This window comes from Anguilla anguilla, chromosome 4 (genome assembly GCF_013347855.1).
Source record: "Anguilla anguilla isolate fAngAng1 chromosome 4, fAngAng1.pri, whole genome shotgun sequence".
Taxonomy (NCBI): Eukaryota; Metazoa; Chordata; class Actinopteri; order Anguilliformes; family Anguillidae; genus Anguilla; species Anguilla anguilla.
The window spans coordinates 22,785,761-22,803,488 of record NC_049204.1 but is presented as its reverse complement, the minus strand read 5'-3'; the positions used below and the strand labels follow the sequence as shown (position 1 = coordinate 22,803,488).

General features: G+C 40.8%; 2 protein-coding genes across 2 annotated transcripts; both read right to left on the bottom strand.

The window, feature by feature from the left end:
* LOC118225403 (inhibin beta B chain) lies at positions 1-2,555 on the bottom strand. Its single transcript, XM_035413743.1, has 2 exons — positions 2,236-2,555; positions 1-1,332 (listed from the first exon to the last, which is right to left on the bottom strand). The coding sequence occupies exons 1-2, from the start codon at positions 2,534-2,536 to the stop codon at positions 575-577; spliced, it is 1,059 nt and encodes a 352-aa protein (XP_035269634.1). The 5' UTR covers positions 2,537-2,555; the 3' UTR covers positions 1-574.
* A 1,735-nt stretch (positions 2,556-4,290) lies between these two features.
* il12rb1 (interleukin 12 receptor subunit beta 1) lies at positions 4,291-13,719 on the bottom strand. The gene is made up of 15 exons (XM_035412786.1): positions 13,524-13,719; positions 12,995-13,121; positions 12,714-12,886; positions 12,344-12,486; positions 11,435-11,468; positions 10,743-10,862; positions 10,462-10,541; positions 8,729-8,942; positions 8,406-8,558; positions 7,992-8,087; positions 7,718-7,867; positions 6,442-6,582; positions 6,051-6,135; positions 5,273-5,351; positions 4,291-5,157 (listed from the first exon to the last, which is right to left on the bottom strand). The coding sequence occupies exons 1-15, from the start codon at positions 13,570-13,572 to the stop codon at positions 4,804-4,806; spliced, it is 1,998 nt and encodes a 665-aa protein (XP_035268677.1). The 5' UTR covers positions 13,573-13,719; the 3' UTR covers positions 4,291-4,803.
* Positions 13,720-17,728: the final 4,009 nt, after the last annotated feature.

The following is a 17,728-nucleotide window of genomic DNA, read 5'->3' as shown; positions in this document are numbered from 1 at the left end:
TTTAAATATTTCTTTCCTAAAAATGTTTTAAAAGAAGATTTAAACTGGATTTTGTCATTTTTTTAAAGAATATAAGGCTTTATTCAATATGAATAGCTCAATGCTTCATTTAAAATACACATGGTACATCCTTGAAAACAGACAGAATCAATAAATAACGCCAACATACATCTTTCAATAAATATCCAATAACTTTTAAAAATGTACGTTTCATGTATGTATTTTTTTAAGGAATCAGAATACAAATCGGATTCGCTGTCTTATTCACTACTGTATTTCACACAATATGTAATTCAAAATACAAAAAAAATGAATTTGTTTGACTTAAAAATGATTCACACATAAACAAAGCACTTTTGAGGTACAGTACTGCAGTAGGCAGTGAAGTAAGCAAAACCTGAGCATGAGTAACAACGTAATAGGTGCACAAACTGCTTTTAGCTGCATATTATTTAATTCAGGTTCCAGGTTCGAGGTTATTAATAATTTTTACTCTGGTTTCAAATGTTTTCAATCTTTTCAGTGTAAAAAAATTTGCCATTGTTTTGTTGTTTTTGTCCTTGGCAATGGTGTATCAGGCGCAGTGGCAGCTGCTGACAATCATGTCATTGAACGTGGTGAACGTGAGCTTCCCCTGGCTGTCGTAGTGCATGATCACCATGGGCTCGTAGGAGGCCGGCACACAGCAGGGTCGGGGCGTGGCTCCCTTAGTCATGCGGTGCAAGCGCGACTTGACCTGGGTGTGCATGCTGGCCGGCCTGTAGTTGCTGGGACACGAGCCGTCGCAGAAGTACATGGTGTAGCCCTCAGGGGCCACCACCCAATCTGACCAACCAATGTCCTTGAAAGAGACGCTCAGGGACTTCCGGCAGCACCTGTCCTCCCCCTCGCAGTCGTCTTTGACAGGCGCCCGCCTCCGTTTCCTCCTCTTTTCCAACACAGGTTCAGTCACTTCCATTTCCAAGACCAGCTCAGGGGTACCCTCTGGATGCTTCTCTCTTCCTGTAACAAACTCTACTTCTAGCACCAGAGGCTCCTCCATACTTGCTCTCCAGATTTCAACAGTGGGGTGAATATCTAGAGTCAAGCTGTTAGAATCTAAGACTTTTGTCAAAACAAGGCCATCATTCTTCAATGGCTCTTGGGCAGTTTTGTTAATTATCTGATGTATTTTGACTTGGACCTCTTGCCGAGGCACAGGCTGACCCGACCGGTGTTTGTCCAGAAAATGTCCACAGAGTTTCAGCTTGGCCTGCACCAGAATAAGCTCCTTCCTGATGAGATGTGTCTTGTGGAAGATGGCCCTGAATCGCTGGGTTTCGAGGTATTGAACTGTTGGGAGAAAAACTCATATTGTTTATCCTGCCTCAAACTGTGCTCTATCACATCCATTTACATCTGAATCTGGATTCTTGAACAAGAAGTTAAGATCTTACAATTATGTGCTTGATTATTATTATTATGATGATAATTTTCCCTCATAATTTGTATCATAGTATAAGTAAATAGATGTATATCATGAATATAACAATAATGATGATAATAATAATAATAATAAGAATAATAATAAGAAGAAGAATCTTTGTTGGAAGGCTTTATAGAAACTCAAGGTTGCCTTAGGTCAGTGCAAGTTAATAAGTGAAACAAAGAATATCAAATAATGGACAAAGATTGCACAGGGATAAACCAGCATGTTTGCATGACAGGATTAGGACAGAGACAATGGAACAGCAAGACGTAAGGGAGACAGAGCCAAAGAAAAATTTTAAATAGCTCTAAGAGATCATTGAAGGATAATACATTCTAAGCATGGAAATGAAAGAATGGGTAAATGTGAATGCACTTTTGTTACCAGAATTTTTCATACACCAGAAGACACTGTACAGAGTGGAAGATTCCATGTTCGTCATTAGTGAATGTGAAATACAGATACAAAGTTCACCTAGATTACGTCGTCCTCCCTGTTTCTTCACATGCCACATCACTATCAGTACAGTAAGCAGCATGACTGGAAGTGAGGGTAAAGGTGTCTTGTGAGACTCAATTACAAAGGCTTGTACACCTGTTCTGTCAAACTCCTCATATTTTATAGACATCATAATGCAACACACCTCTTTCTTTCTGTTGTAACAGGGAACACTAGAATTGGACTACAGGCTTGCTCAGTGGCATAGGCCAGAGATTATTCACTTACATTTTAACGATGGATAACAGTTTCAGTTGATAAAAACTCACCCTGAGCTGGTAAGAGTACTGTGGAGGCTCTGTTAACTGTGGGGCGCTGGGTCCCTGCAGCCTGACTGTGGTTCCGGTGTAGCTCCTGAAGTTCCCTCTCGTACAGGAAATACATCCTCCTCAGCTCTTCCTGCCGAGGTTTCACATGGGACGCTGGTGGTCCGTCCATCCCCAGAGATTCCAGGATTCCCTTCTTGACGGCCTCCAGCCACAAGCTCCTCTCCCCCTGGCTCAGGTGCGGCCTGCCGGCCACTCTGCTGAAGCAGCAGGCCAGCAGCAGTACACAGCTGAGGAGACGCATCACACTGCCAGAGCCCTGCACTGAAGTATCTTTATGAGGGGAGCAGCAGAGCCAGTAATGTGCGCTCTTGTTGACGCCTGTATGTGCGGGCGTGCGTTTCAATGTTGTGAATGAAATTCCACGAGCTTTCTTTCATTTATACTGAAGCCCTGCCTAGCCACGCCCCTCAGTGAAATCTCTAACACCAGCACTCCTTTTGTAAAGCTTTGGCTGCCTTCAGCAAATGTCTTAACAAGTATTCTTAGAATGGATGATAAACACCCTCATACAAAATAGCTGTTCCGTATACGTTTCTCAATGCCGTTTTCATGTTAGCCAGCTTTTGGAGATTTAAATGACGATAGCTAAAAATAGTTTCCTCTTGAGGTATTCATACACAACACATAACAAAGCAGAATGTTAATTCAAATACGCCAATCAATATTTTGAAGAATATCTTCATAAATATGTGATGTGGTAAACATGATTTGATTTGATGATGAACATGATGAAGACCGGAAAATGACCTCTTGCTTAACAAGAAAGACACCTATAGAGAAGTGGTCACATGCTCTGTGGACTCTTACAAGCAGAAGTCATGTAAGGGGTTCAAGTATGACTCAACTTTGGAAAGTAGTGCATTACCCTTCTTAACAAGTGGAAGATGACACGGTTGAATAATCATCTTAAGCAAACACTGTCAGCTTTATGAAAGGGAGCTGCTCTTTTTTTAGCCTTTGTGGTCAATTGTTTCATCACACGCACGCTATGCCACACCCTCAGGAGACCTACCAAGGGTGTGACGGTGACAGCATTTAGCTTTCAGATTTTCAGTGGACAACTCTTACACTGCGTTTGTTCAAGAAAATTCAAAACAAACGTGTGTTCATTAGTTATCAAGTCCTATCATCTGTAAATATTCATATATGTGACTCTTACATGAGAATATTGTTTCCAGTCCTGCAGTCTTGCAGTAGTACGAGTACAGTCTCCATTTTTCCAAGTTATTGTTATTTATTTATCATATTCCAAGGCCATATACAAAAAACATACATTTTAAATAGTCTTAAAATAACACACACACAAACACATGCACTATATTGAATGACTCAGCTGTTTACCAGTACAATAAAGTTCATGTTAGTGGGATTTGCAATATTGTTACAATGTTTCAAAAAATTTGCACAATATATATACACAATGCTGAGTCATCTTTATACAAGCTTGTGTAAAAATTAGGTCTTTTTTCTCATTGTGAGGAAAGTGAAATGTGACAATCTCGTAATGAGGCTAGACAAAAAAGACAAACATGTGACTGAATGAGGAATAAATACTTAAGGCAGAATTCCAGCAGCACATGCTCAATTACCAGTGCACGCAAACAGAAATGAAAGCTGACGTCTATGACCACACTACAGTACTGTTACCCTTTCCGCGGAACAGTAATGTTGTAGGGTCTCACACAAGCAAAATGAATAACATTCCAGAACAATTAGTTACTTTTTCCACTTGAGTTCCTCTCCACTGATAGTAATGTATAGGTCCCTCTAGTGGCACTGGCTATAATAACTGAAAATAATCCAATTGTAGAGAGTTTCACTTAAGAATATGTTCAATAAATTTGTTAGGATTTGCCTAACCCACACAAAGATGCTAAAATTCAGAAATGCAATGTGGTAGTTTTAGTTTTCAGTTGGTGCAAGTCAAAGTCAAAGGAAACACTGGCCACAAGGTTCCAGTGTCTAAAAGCCATCCATGTCAGCAATTTTTTAAAAAAAAATCTTGCTTCTTGATGACTTATCATTTCCTGCCCTCTGAAATGTGTTCTATTGTAGGGTTGTTAAAATTGAATAACAACCCTATAATCAAAGTGTACATAAATCTTGAGGGACTTTTTCAGGTTTTCTCTGATGTCTGCAAAGTACATAACCACAAAGAACAAGACGGTGATCCGGCAGTCAGCTTGTTCGTGGCCGTGCTCCGTTAACTCCACTGGTGAAGTGATTTGGTTTATATCTTTAAAAACACAAAAGAAAACACTCCAATCACACAGTATTCGAATTATGCTTTTAAACACTTCAACCCAAGTCTCTGAACAGAAGTTTGATGAACTGCAGAAATAGCATACTATATTCATGTTAACTTGGTTTCATTTTATGTAAGCAAATACAGTATGTAGCCCTTGTTAGTCCTGAATAGGTAAGCATTGGCAATCCATCTTTAACACACTCAGCAAATTTCTTGAAGAGCTCCTCTGTGCCCAGGTGTGTGGGTCATTCCAGAATCAGCTATAGCTGTGTCCTGATATCTGAAGCGTTCTCGACTTTAAGTTCAAAGACCAGGCCGTTCCTGTAGACAGGAGTGGTGGCCTCGCACTCGGCTTGCTCGTGGCTGTGCTCCGTTAACTCCAGGGGTGCTGGGAGGCCCAGCGTCTGCCTCTTATAATCAGGATTCAGGGTGAGACTTAATCCAAAGGCGTCTGAGTCAATCTGCGTCTCCCTGTCCTCGTCTTCACAGAGTGTGGTTTCACACTCCTCCAGCAGGGGGCTCTGATCGAGGGGTGGCGGAGGTATGTTGCTTTTGTCTTGCAGATCATGAACCAGGATAACAGGATGCAGCTCCTCCTCCGCTGGATACAGTTGCTGTGACATCAGAGTAAATTCATTACATGACTAGCACCACTCACTCAAGTTGTGAATCCTACATTAAAAAATGTGGGTCAGCCTCAGAATGCTGCAGCCAGGTGATTAGTCTTACCTCATCATTCCTGAAATTATTTGCGCGTGTGTCTGTTATCATTGGAGTTGGAATTTCTGGTAGCAGCTTATGTTTTAATCTGTTGGAATGGAAGCGTATGCAAGGAAATGCTAAATGTATAGTTCATTTCAAAAGCAGAGTGTGTGCATGCTCACCTAACACCTCCACCCCACCCATCTAATTTTAGACAGCACCAGCCTTTGCATTTGCCTTGTGACAATAGACAGGCACTGCAAATGACATTCCAGAAAGTCATGTTTTCAGATGGTATTTTTTTGCTTAATGACTAATGGCTGATTTTTTAACCACTGATTGAATTACTTTTTTCAGCTTGGGATGGGATGGTTAAGCATTTTTAAGTGCATATTAGGTACCATAAACATTACACACATCCAGTCATGAATCACAAGCCTTATGAAACATAGATGTCAATAAGTTTTAATATGTATAAACACAAATACCAGGGCCCTGTGAACTTCATTTTCTTCACACATTTGGTTGTTTGAGAAATATTAAACTGGGCACTGGTGGTCACTGCTGGTCTTTGATGGCCACAGCCATTGACTTATATCCTCTCAGATCAGAATGCGATTAATCCCTGAAACATTAGTACACATCCTACTGAAACTGAGCTTATGGGCTTTGAATAAAACAGAGGGTGAAAAGATAACTTCTATCCTGCTAATAAAGCTCAACTGAATCCTTGCGACCATGGAAGGGCAACCTCAGAATGAAGACAGGAGCTGGCGTCCTTCAGAAGGTTTTTTTTTCTCCTCACCTTTTAACGATGAAACTGCAGAAAATTGTGAGGACCACAGGAGCAACAACGAGGCCTACAATCACCCAGTTCCAGCCAGATACGCCTGTATTTAGTGAGAGGAGGTAATAATAACATCACCATCTGCTGATGCAGGTTTTCTGCTTCTTTTGCATGTCAGCAATAATTTAAAAACATATACATAAATTTTACCAGTTTGTAAAAATATTCTTCTAGTCCACATGTCCACTGAATGCACATTACTACTTAGCTAATCAGACAGGACAATGCAAACAAATAATGAATGACCTCATGATCTGGAGACCATATCCTCAATGTAACAGAATATTTGTATGACTGTAAGGCTAATAGAACATTCAGCATGAAAACAGTATTTTCAATATTGCAATACCTTGTAGTGGATTCAATAGTATCTCCTTTGTTGTGTTTGGTCCCACACCCATAGCTGTTTCCCCGGCAACATTTACAATGTAAAGGGTTCCAGGAGTAAGATTCTGAATGGTGTAGTTTGTTTGAAATTGTGAGACATTTACTGAGTTGGGGAAAGAGAGAGAGAGAGAGAGAGAGAGAGAGAGATGATTGTAGGAAATGCATCTCACCAGCAGAGGGCAGAATTTAGACAGTTGTGCTTTGATAGAATAAGAATAAACACTTCAGACCAGAAGGCAAAATGGACTCCCTACTGCTGTGTTTTTGAAACCTGGCCCTGTGGGTCGATGTGCTGGCTGCTTTTCATAAGCACTGAGCTCTCAGTTAATTCGGTTTAACGTGTCTTAATTTAATATCTCCATATTTAATCTGACATATTCCTTGCGGGGAAAAAAATCAGCAGTTGCATGTATATTGCAAATATGTAGTTGTTCATCCAACATATTGTCATATCTATTCAGTCAGACTATCTCAATTAAGCTTATTTCGTTGTTAAACATTTGTTTGTAGCCCCCTGAACTACTATTTTCTGTAAATAAATGAATGAAGAGATGTATAGTTGTCTGTAATGTAGCTCGCTACTAACTTCTTAAAAGCTCTGAAGTATACAGAACTTACACAGATGTTTTGACTTGGGCGGTTTAACAAGAGCAAACTCATTTCCTGCAGTCTGTTGCTGTAATGAAGAACTAACTGCTGATACTTTTTCCATGTTGTAAAATCCTCATTTGGACAAAATAAACTATTCAACCTCAGAGGGGAAATTCACCCTACCACTAACAGCAAGTATAAAATACACACAAAAATATTTAATATAACATTTTTTATTTTAGTTTATTTAACCTTTATTTACCCAGGGTAGGTTCACTGAGCACGGATGCTCTTTTGCAAACGCCCTGCTTTGCACTCATACACATTCACACCTGGTAGCTGCCCAGTACAACCACAATCCTCTATTTTTGGCCACTGAGCAGCTCCACTGGAGGGAGAGAACCTTTTTTAGCCAATTAAATCAGGGGATGATTAGGTGGCAATCACCCCCCTGACTGAGGAACCCCCTACTCTTTGCGAATAGTGTGATGGGATCTTTAATGACCACAGTGAGTCAGGACCTCGGTTTAACGTCTCATCCGAAAGAAAGAAATTCTCGGCGAAAACACATGGTATAACAAAAACTCACCAAGAACCATATAGGCAAGAAGCAATACATTCTCAAACCTCAAACAGAACAAACTTACCTACATTTGTGTCATTCCCTCTTGTGATGTAAAGGACATAATTCTTCAGAAAGCCTTGCTGATGAGTTATTGGAATAGGGTGCCAAGACACCAGGGCAGAGTTGTATGTTACTTCTGCAACAGTCACATTTGGAGGCCCCTGTGTGGGTACTGAAAGAAAATGCTATTTTTAAAGGTTATTTTCCAACAATACTATACAATTTATATCCCAATGATCCCAATACTGTAGCTTCATTGTTCTGTAGTGTTTTACATTTACATGTAAATTACTTACCTCCCTCTGTCTTGTAAATGGGGCACAATGCTATCGTCTGTGGCTTATTTGCTCCAATGTGTACAAAGTAATGATAGCGCACAAAGTCTTTCATCTCTAAATGAAACATACAACATGCTTTAGCAGAGGCATAATAAAATACTGCAATGCTGAACATTACCTTCACCATGTCCAAATGCACAAATTTTACAGATGATAAATTCTATAAGGACTACTGGTATCTGAAATGTTTTATTTAGTTTAGAATAGCATATTGCACAACTTCATTTTTAGCAGATGAAAAATGCTATAAGGACTACTGATGACTGAAATGTTTTATTTTGTTTAGAATGGCATATGAATGGTCTTTCCAAAATGTTGAAACATTTCTTGCTCAAACAATTTCAACTTAGTTTCTCTATGCTGCCTGCTCACCTTTCCTCTTTATTTCATTCAACGCATGTGTGGCGTTTTTAGACATGTTGCTATACACAGAGCCTGTACTGGTGTCCCCTGTCAGCTCATACATCTCCACACATTTCTTACGTTTCTTCTCCTTCAAATGGTCAACCTGGTCTTTAGGGCAGTCTGAGGAGTGGGGTAAGAAAAGACCTCAGTTAAGTCTCTAAATGACACACACACACAATTCATAAACACGCACGCGCACACACACACACACACACACATACACACACAATTCATAAACACGCACACACGCACGAACGTACGCACACACACACACACAAGATTTCTCTTACGTGTGAGGTGCTGTGCTGGGACAGTGAAAATCTGTTTTGGTGACTCCCCTACATTGTTAACAGCCGCAATGGTCACACTGACAGCAGAAGCAGTCACATTAATTTTGTACTGGGTGGTCGTCCTTGAGATGGTCTTGGGTTTTCTCTGACAAGTCGTAATAACAAGGGATAGCATGTATTTCACTCCTCCTACTGACTCAGCCTCTGGGGGTGCCTGATGGACGACATAACATGAAGTGACACAACAGGCCATAATTTAAATGGTAACTACAACATTCCTTTATAGACTATACATAGGTGTGAATTTGTTGCACTTTTTCATCTGAAGTGTTAAACTGAGCATCCCCTCTCCTCTATGCTCCCTCTTCACCCATGACTGCACTCCTGTACATGGCTCCAATACCATTATCAAGTTTGCAGACGACACTACGGTGGTTGGTCTCATAAATAACAACGATGAGACAGCCTACAGGGAGGAGGTCCAGCACCTGGCGGCGTGGTGCGCCGACAACAACCTAGCCCTCAACACCAAGAAGACCAAGGAGCTCATTGTGGACTTCAGAAAGATCAAAGGAGGCACGCACACCCCTATCTGCATAGACGGGACGGAGGTTGAGCGTGTCACCAGCTTCAAGTTTCTGGGCGTCCACATCTCCGAGGACCTCTCCTGGGCCCTCAACACTTCGACCCTGGTCAAGAAGGCTCACCAGCGACTCTTCTTCCTGAGGAGACTGAGGAAAGCCCATCTGTCTCCTCAGATTCTGGTGAACTTCTACCGCTGCACAATTGAAAGCATCCTCACCAACTGCATCACAGTTTGATACGGCAGCTGTCCTGCCTCGGACCAGAAAGCACTTCAGAGGGTGGTGAAAACCGCCCAACGCATCACCAGCACTCCACTCCCAGCAATTCAGACTGTCCAGCACAAGCGGTGTCTGCGGAAGGCACGCAGCATCGCCAGGGACACCTCTTACCCCAGCCACAGACTGTTTGCCCTCCTTCCCTCTGGGAGGCGCTACAGGAGCCTCCGTTCTAGGACCAGCAGGTTCAGGAACAGCTTTTTCCCCTCAGCTGTCACCTTGCTGAACTCTGCACCACGGTGACAGCCCCCCCCCCCCCCCACCCCGGATACCCCCACCTGGACCCCCCCAGCTCCCCCCCCCCCCCCACTCAACTTACTCCAATGACTGAACCTTGCACTGCCGCACCTTGCTAATAATATATTTATCATATTTATACCGATCCACTGTCTATACTGTTTATACCACACTGTATTGTATTCATATTTATCATATTGTATTCATATTTATTCACTTATGTACATACACCTTACTGCACTTTACTGCTTCTTTTGCACTTCTGGTTAGATGCTAACTGCATTTCGTTGTCTCAGTATGTGTACTCTGTGCAATGACAATAAAGTTGAATCTAATCTAATCTAATATAATCTAATCTATGCATTTAAGACAGGCCAACATTCCTTCAGTAAGATGAAGTGAAAGTGTTGCTATGAGTGCTCTGTTAATTTCGCTTTCTATTCTATTCTACATCCTCTGAATCCCCTTTGAGTCTCCACTTGATAGCTCATATATCCATACACTAGCAGCTTGTGTTTTAATGCTACATGCTACATTTTTTGCATGAAAACCGGTGGTTTTTTGTCCTTCGACTGAATTGCATTCCTGAGCAGGACTAGCATATTTTCGTATGCTAACTGGATTTTGTTAACTTACCGTCCAGCTCAGCTTCAGCAGGCGCACACCCCTTTTCAGTTCCCCCACATTCCACTTAACCTCGGGCTGATTATGGATTTCTGCAAAAATATAGGAAGATACATATTCCATCTTTTTATTATTATTATTATTATTATTATTATCTTATACAATTATTTTTCTTATTATTATTATTGAATCAAAATTAAGAATGACGCTTTCTGCATTAGAAGCAGTGGGGTATATTCTCCAGAGTGAGAATGACAAGACCACACTGAAGACAACAGACAGGGATCACTTACCAATGGGCACTTTACTGGCGTTGCTCCAGGCGCTCCATATGTGGGTGCGTAGGTGCTTGGCCCTACGTTTAATTCGGACCTCATAAACTGCATCTTTCTGGATGGTCAGAGTGTATTCCTCTGTAGAAACATTTATGATTATATCTCACTGTGCACAACCAGCCCCATACGCTAGTTAACCTCTGGGGGTCCTGAGACGTACTGTGGTGGCCTCAGGAAACCTCCAAACGCGTTTACTTGTTTCTACATTAGAATTAGCACATAGGATGTTACCATGTTCTTACCTTGCTACTATTTTCGGCTTTTTTCATTTTTAGGAACTAGTTTTTCTCTCACTACTGTTAAGTGACCCTAAAATATCTAACTTTTGTCAAGTTCTGACATGCATACTTAAAACTGGTTTGGCGTTGCTTTTTTAAGGGGATGCTGTGAATTTTATAATTAATATGAATATAATTATTATATTATATAATAATTATGCCATCAAGGCATACATTTTTTTATTGTTTTTGTACAAAGCTGATTTTGATGTTGTGGAACAGAAAGTTCTATTGGTAAAATTTCATTCACAATGGTATATGTAATTAATGTTGACAAATATGTGACTGTAAATGTAAGTTTTTCATTTACTGAAAATAGTTAATTTCTCTAAATGAGAGGTCAAAAAATTAAATATAAGAAAAAATACATACCTAGTTTATTTTCACCTTGTGTTTCCAATGTGTTCTGGAACAACATCAAAGAGATAAAATACATTCAAATTAAAAATCTGTTCTTAGATTTGCTAGAATCATTAAAAAGCTGTGTGCAGTTGACCTGACTATGTAGCTATTAACATTCACATTTACATTTAGGCACATAGCAGACGCTGTTCTCTACGGCAACTTACAAATACTGTAAGTGCATCAAACAAGGCAAAAAGAACATCGCTGTACCCTAACAAATTCAAGTACACTGTTGACAAGACACAAACGCAAACTACTAGTTTGAAAATAGCTAGAATCAAGCAAGCAGTTATGTTGGATATGTGTTTTAATTAATAACTATATTCAATCTGAATATGTGGAAGACAGGTCGCTACTATGCTTTACAAGCTAGCTGTTATTCATAGACTCACATTGTAGTGCATAGCAGGCAATCAAGGCAAGAGGAGACAAGATATTGTTGGAAGAGGAGACAAGATATTGTTAGAAGAGGAGACTGCAAGTAACACAGCTGGGAGGTCATTCCACCGCTGGGGGGCAAGATCAGAGTTTGATGTGCATCCCCAGCATTGGCAGGGGACTCCCAAGCAACAAGAGATCCCAGACAGGTCAGAACAGACTGGAATGTAAGATATGACAGTAGACTGCATTTGGGTCACAGTGGCTCTTTCGGGAGGATTAGGCCGTGATTCAGCCCTACAGTCAAGAACCAGTGTTTTGAATCTGATACAGGTGGCTGTTGATAGCAAGCAGAGAGATGACAGCAGAGGCAACATATGCCAGCATTTAAGAGGGTTATGAAGCAATTGTGTCAATACCTCTAGCACAAGAGGACTATGCCGCTCCCTAGCATTGATGTCTAACAAGAACATTTTGTTATTGGTTCAGTCATCTTACATTTTGCCACGATTGTTCCCCCTCTCTTCGGAACTGAATCTCATTTATAATTGCCTCCTTTTCCCGCGGTGGGTTCTTCCAGTACAGAGTCAGGTTTCCAGATGACCGTGACATGCTTTTAATATGGGGAGCATCATACCGAACTGTAGACAATATATTGAAAGGGTAATGAGTGAAGCCACTCACAAGCCTGTACACTAACACAAAAACTTTGTCACACTGAAACATGCCCATCAAAAATAATCAAATTAATTCTTAAATTGGGATCACCCACTGGACTATGAGAGAAATAAATTGGCTATCAATGAACAATCTATTTTTTTTAACTAAACAAAGCCTTGGTTTGGAAGGGTGAATGAGGCACACTTACTTTGATCCTTCAGAACCATAGTGAAGTTGGCTGAGCGGTATTTAGAGCTGCCCATATGAGCATCCACCCACATGTGCATCTCTTTTCCGGTGATGACCCATTCATAGACCAGAAGGACATTATGGCTCCGTCCAGCATCAATGTACTTGCAGCTAATTCCCATTACATGTACACTAAAAACACAGAGGTGGCATAGATTTTTTAGCTGATTGGGATCATACTTTGTACAGCACACTTATTTGATTCACAGCAAGTGAGGCATGGGTTGGCAGTTAACTCACCAATAATGTAGTGTGTAGTTAAAATTCTCACCAGAAGCCCCAGGTCTCCAAGTACATGTAAAGTCTTCATCCATTTCAGTGGAATTCTTATAGCATTTAAGATCACTTGGGGCTTCAACTGTTGCTCCTTTTGAAACAGAAAGACAATTTAACAGTAAATTTAAAACTCAGACCCAGTACAATACCATGTGAAACACTGCTGTACAGAACACCAGTCTAAAACAATATGTTATGCCAAGTTTTCCAATAGTAGCAATCAACTGCCTGCAACAACTTATCGCTAGCATGCAATCTCCTAAATGTAACACAATGACAATATTATCTTATAGTTCTAAATGCCATAAAACTATATCTGTGGTATGTTTGAAAAAAAGTTAGAAGTTTAAAGAGCAAATCACAAAGACTATCCTACATTTGAAAGTTATATTCTGCAGTGAACAAAAGCTTTGTTCAGATAAACTGGTGGCAGACATGTGGAATCTAGATAAGTCTTATCAGTCTGAAAGTGAAGCAGGAAGCCGTCTCATACCATCCACTACAACCGCAAGGAGCATCATTAAAAGCACTCTGAACTTCATCCCCACAAACAACCCTCACTAGGAGAAGATATTGTGGAAAAACGTCCTCTGCTTGCACCCTTTCTGATAGCTCAATAGAGTCTGCTTGGCTGGGGAAGCAATGGGAAAGTGACTTCCAGTCGCCCTTCTTGTAAGTGAAACCTTTCTATGACAAGTAACGTCAGCGTGTTTTCGTTCTTTCTCAGGTAAAGATCACACCAAGAGTCTATACAACCACAAACCACAAGACTCAAGTGGGAGGGGGGAGGGGACAGTGTGGAACAATGGGGGGGAGGGCCTTAATGTGTCACAGGGGTAAATAATAATGATGCAGAAGGGATGAAGAGATGTGTGAATGGACTTCCTGCCAATGTACTCATTGTGTACTCACACAAAAAAATTAAAAGGGTTCGTAAAAAACATACACACATGAATGCAATTGTTTATGATTCTGTACTGCCCCATGTATAATTTCCTTCTGACTGCTGTACCCATCTTGACCTTAAAAAGCTTTATTTTTGTTATGGCAGGGAATGATTTCAGGAGAAAATGGTAGTAACAGAAATAATGTTACCTCGACAAAATGTGCAAATATCTCTTTTGCATTCATGTTATATCAACGCAACAGAGCTATGTATAGGAAACAGGATTTAATCCCTGAAACTCACCACCCTTAATTACATCCTGAAACTGTGTTCTGCCAGTTCCCCAAACTTGAAATTCATTAAAGTTCCTCAAAATTTCCAAGCAAAATATGATCCCTGTGCTTATTTTAATTGGATCAAATGTAATTTTGATAGTTCAGACTAAGAAATAAAAAGGCACAAACACACATTTATTCATAGTACCTAATTTCCCCACCTGTGCTAGTTTTTATAGCTTATGACAGTACATTGGAGTAACTTCTCTGACCCATAAACTACAAAGCTGTTTCCTTGTTGGTTTTCAGTTAAGCTTTTGTTCTTCATTTCTGCTAAACTCCTACACGTTCACTGTTGCAGAAACACATTTCTAGAGTTGATTCATTAACAACACACAATTTCTCAACAGCCATCCACTGTTTCTTCCAACTTACCTTCAGGAAAACACCCCAGAATAGCATTTAATTGCATGCAAAGAACACTCTTTTTTATTTAACATACCTCATGTCTGAGTGCAAAACAATTAAACTAAAAATGTTAAAAAGCACCGCAAATGAACAGATCAGTCTATTTCCTTCTTGTCATCAGACCATGAGTTATTTGTCAGTGGTAACTAACATCTGTACTTGTGCAGAGTGTCATGACTTGACCTGAAATAGCTGCGCTTTACTGAGGCAGCACTACAACTGAAAAACATAGTGACACAGATGACTCTGTCCTCCTGTGATGTCTCTGGAGTAGTTGGAGAATTAAATGAAATGGCCTTTGCCTGGGGCTGTGTGGAAAATTGCAGTGTCTGAATAACAATCATTCACAGACAGTGCAGTTTTGCATCCAAGATTTTCCAAATAGCCAGGCAGATGGAGGGATGGAGTGGGAAAGCAATTTCCTATCAATAAGACTATTCTCGTTTTCTTCAGAAAATGCACCACATTGTACATCATGTAGCCTATCACTACAGTTGGGAGTACAGATAAGCTGGAGTGCCTTAATACTTATAATACTTAAATGCAGTCTGGAACACCTTTGCATTCAAAAATAACCATAAACTAAAGAGCCATCTTGTCTTCACTAACACTTTTTTTAATCCATTATTTTTTGTTCACATGCACAGAGTACCTGCAGGACTCTCTGTATTCATCCCCCCCCCCCCCCCCCCCCCCCCCCCCCCCCCCCCCGACCCTCCCAAAGGGTGGCAGGAACTATCCCTGGTCGTTCTTAGAAAAGAGGCCTTATGCTCAGGCAAATTAATTAATGTGCACACCAATGGCATTGTTTAGTTCATTTTGCATGAACGGTGCTTGCATTCTCCACAGGTTCCTGATCAGCATACATATTCAGACTGTTGAAAGCAGTGTGTTTTTTTTCTCCTTGTGTTTCAATGAATGAGATATAAGCCCTTTATGTGGCCATCTGCATCCAGCCACAAGTTACGTAAGAGGGCATACTGCCAAGTAGGATACTAATTAATTTGCTTCTGCTATGCTCATCGATTGGTTGTAACTTGTGGACTTCGTGTTTGAAGCTGCTCCTTTAAGGACTCTTGAAATGTGTGGCCAAATTCCTAACAACCTTTCTGTAAGGTTAGAGATGATTACACCTCATTTATAATATCAAGGTAATGCACCGAAGGCCACATAAAGACACATTATATATTCTTCTGTGCATATGAGCAGAAAAATCATCACTTCAGAAGAACTTGGCTCATGAATAATACATATGCTGTTGGCAGTGAGGTGCTATTGTATTCAGTATGAAAGTTTTGTCTCGTTTGCTTACTTCTTTAATAGGACACAGTCGCATTTTAAGTGCTGTATGTCACATTGACCATTTGCCCTTTCAGGGAGGAAGCACAGCAGCTTTCTAAGGAAACAGACCCACCATATATAACAAAGCTCCAGTCTTCTGCAATATGTCGCTGCTTTCTTGCAGTTGCTGTTGATTCAGAGATAAACTGTTAGCCTCAGATGTATCAGCAGCTAAAGTGGAGCTGAAAACAGCCAGCAAAACAAGCGCGAATTTGCAATAGCTGCAACCGCACACGCGCATGCATCCATGTGTGTATGCACCCACGCACACACCCTCACACAAACATGTGACCTCTTCTTTGGCTCATGACCAACCTTTCCACAAAATCTTGTGCAAATCCATTCAGGAGTTATGCACCTTTTTGTGAGAGGCCACACCCATCGCCACGCCCCCTCTTGGTCAAACAGCCTTGAAAGTTACTCAGCTCTACCTTCGGTCATGACCAACGTCCATGTCAAATTTCAGCCTCCTGGGGTGAAAACTGTGGCCGATATGGGGTGGGACACTTTTCGTGGACCAACCAACCAGCCAACCAACCGACCAACCGACCGACCGACCAACAGACAGAGCTATAGAGCTGCCGGTCGCAGCTAAAAAAACAAACTAATTGTCTGACTTTCCCTGTCCTGTCTTTTTGGCTGCAATGATGTGAATACATTTTTAATGTCTTCAAGCTTTGTGATCGGCCTTCCAGTACCCTGCAGAGAAAGATACATATTCCCTTCGTGTTTTTCATGGCCAAGTAGTTCCTCTAACAAGGGCTCATTATAAGCAGTCCTGTCAGCTTGCAGTTATGCTGTAAGACCATCTAGGGCAGGCTTATGGTAAAATGGACAATCCTTTCACATAAAAATAATGCAGAACTAGTCAACGAGGCAAGGGTTGTTGAATACCCCTCAGTATGATTCACATTTTTCATTCTTGTAGGTGAATCGTGAATTATAATAACTGAATAAAAAATGAATTTATATAATTAATATAGAATAATTATATTGTGTTATTGAGTTCAAGAGGGAAACAGCGATCATTTCAAACAATAAACATGATTTTGAGCCTTTCAGATAAGAGACAGAACTTATTCACCAGTATTGCCTCTTCTCCCACTCTGTGAGGTCGGGGAACATTGGCACATTGTTCATGGGGCAGGATCCACACCCAGACACTGAGCTCATGCCTGTTTAAAAGTACAAGGCCAGGACAAAGAAGTACTCTTGCGGCTGGCCTACATCAGTGATAGCATTGTCCATATGAAAGCAGTACTTTGTTTGCCTTGAAAATGTTGAATTCTGGTACCACTTAGAGTCTGGCCATTATGAGTTACGTTCTTCAAATTTTTACAGTCAAGAAGAAGGGGGAGAGAGGCAGAGAGACAGCAAGAAAGAGAAGGAAAAAGAGAAAGAGAGAGAAGCCAAATCATGAGTTATGGAGAGAAGGGTGTCATTAACATCTCTCTCTCTCGTACAAAATGAATGTAACCGCCTTTGCAGTTTATGTGAGCGTCGCAGCAATTAACAAATTAGGATAGTCACCAAAGAAAATTTTCACCATCCCAGCCCAGCACCACAAAAGTAACAGCAATCTTGTGCTGTTGTGTGTGTGTGTTTGGGTGGGTGTGCATGCGTGTGTGTTTGTGTTTCTGTGTGCATGAATTGACAAGACTATTATAAAATGGTTACAATAAATTGTGCTTCTTTCTCAATGTAGTACTAAGCTGAAGTGGAATCTCA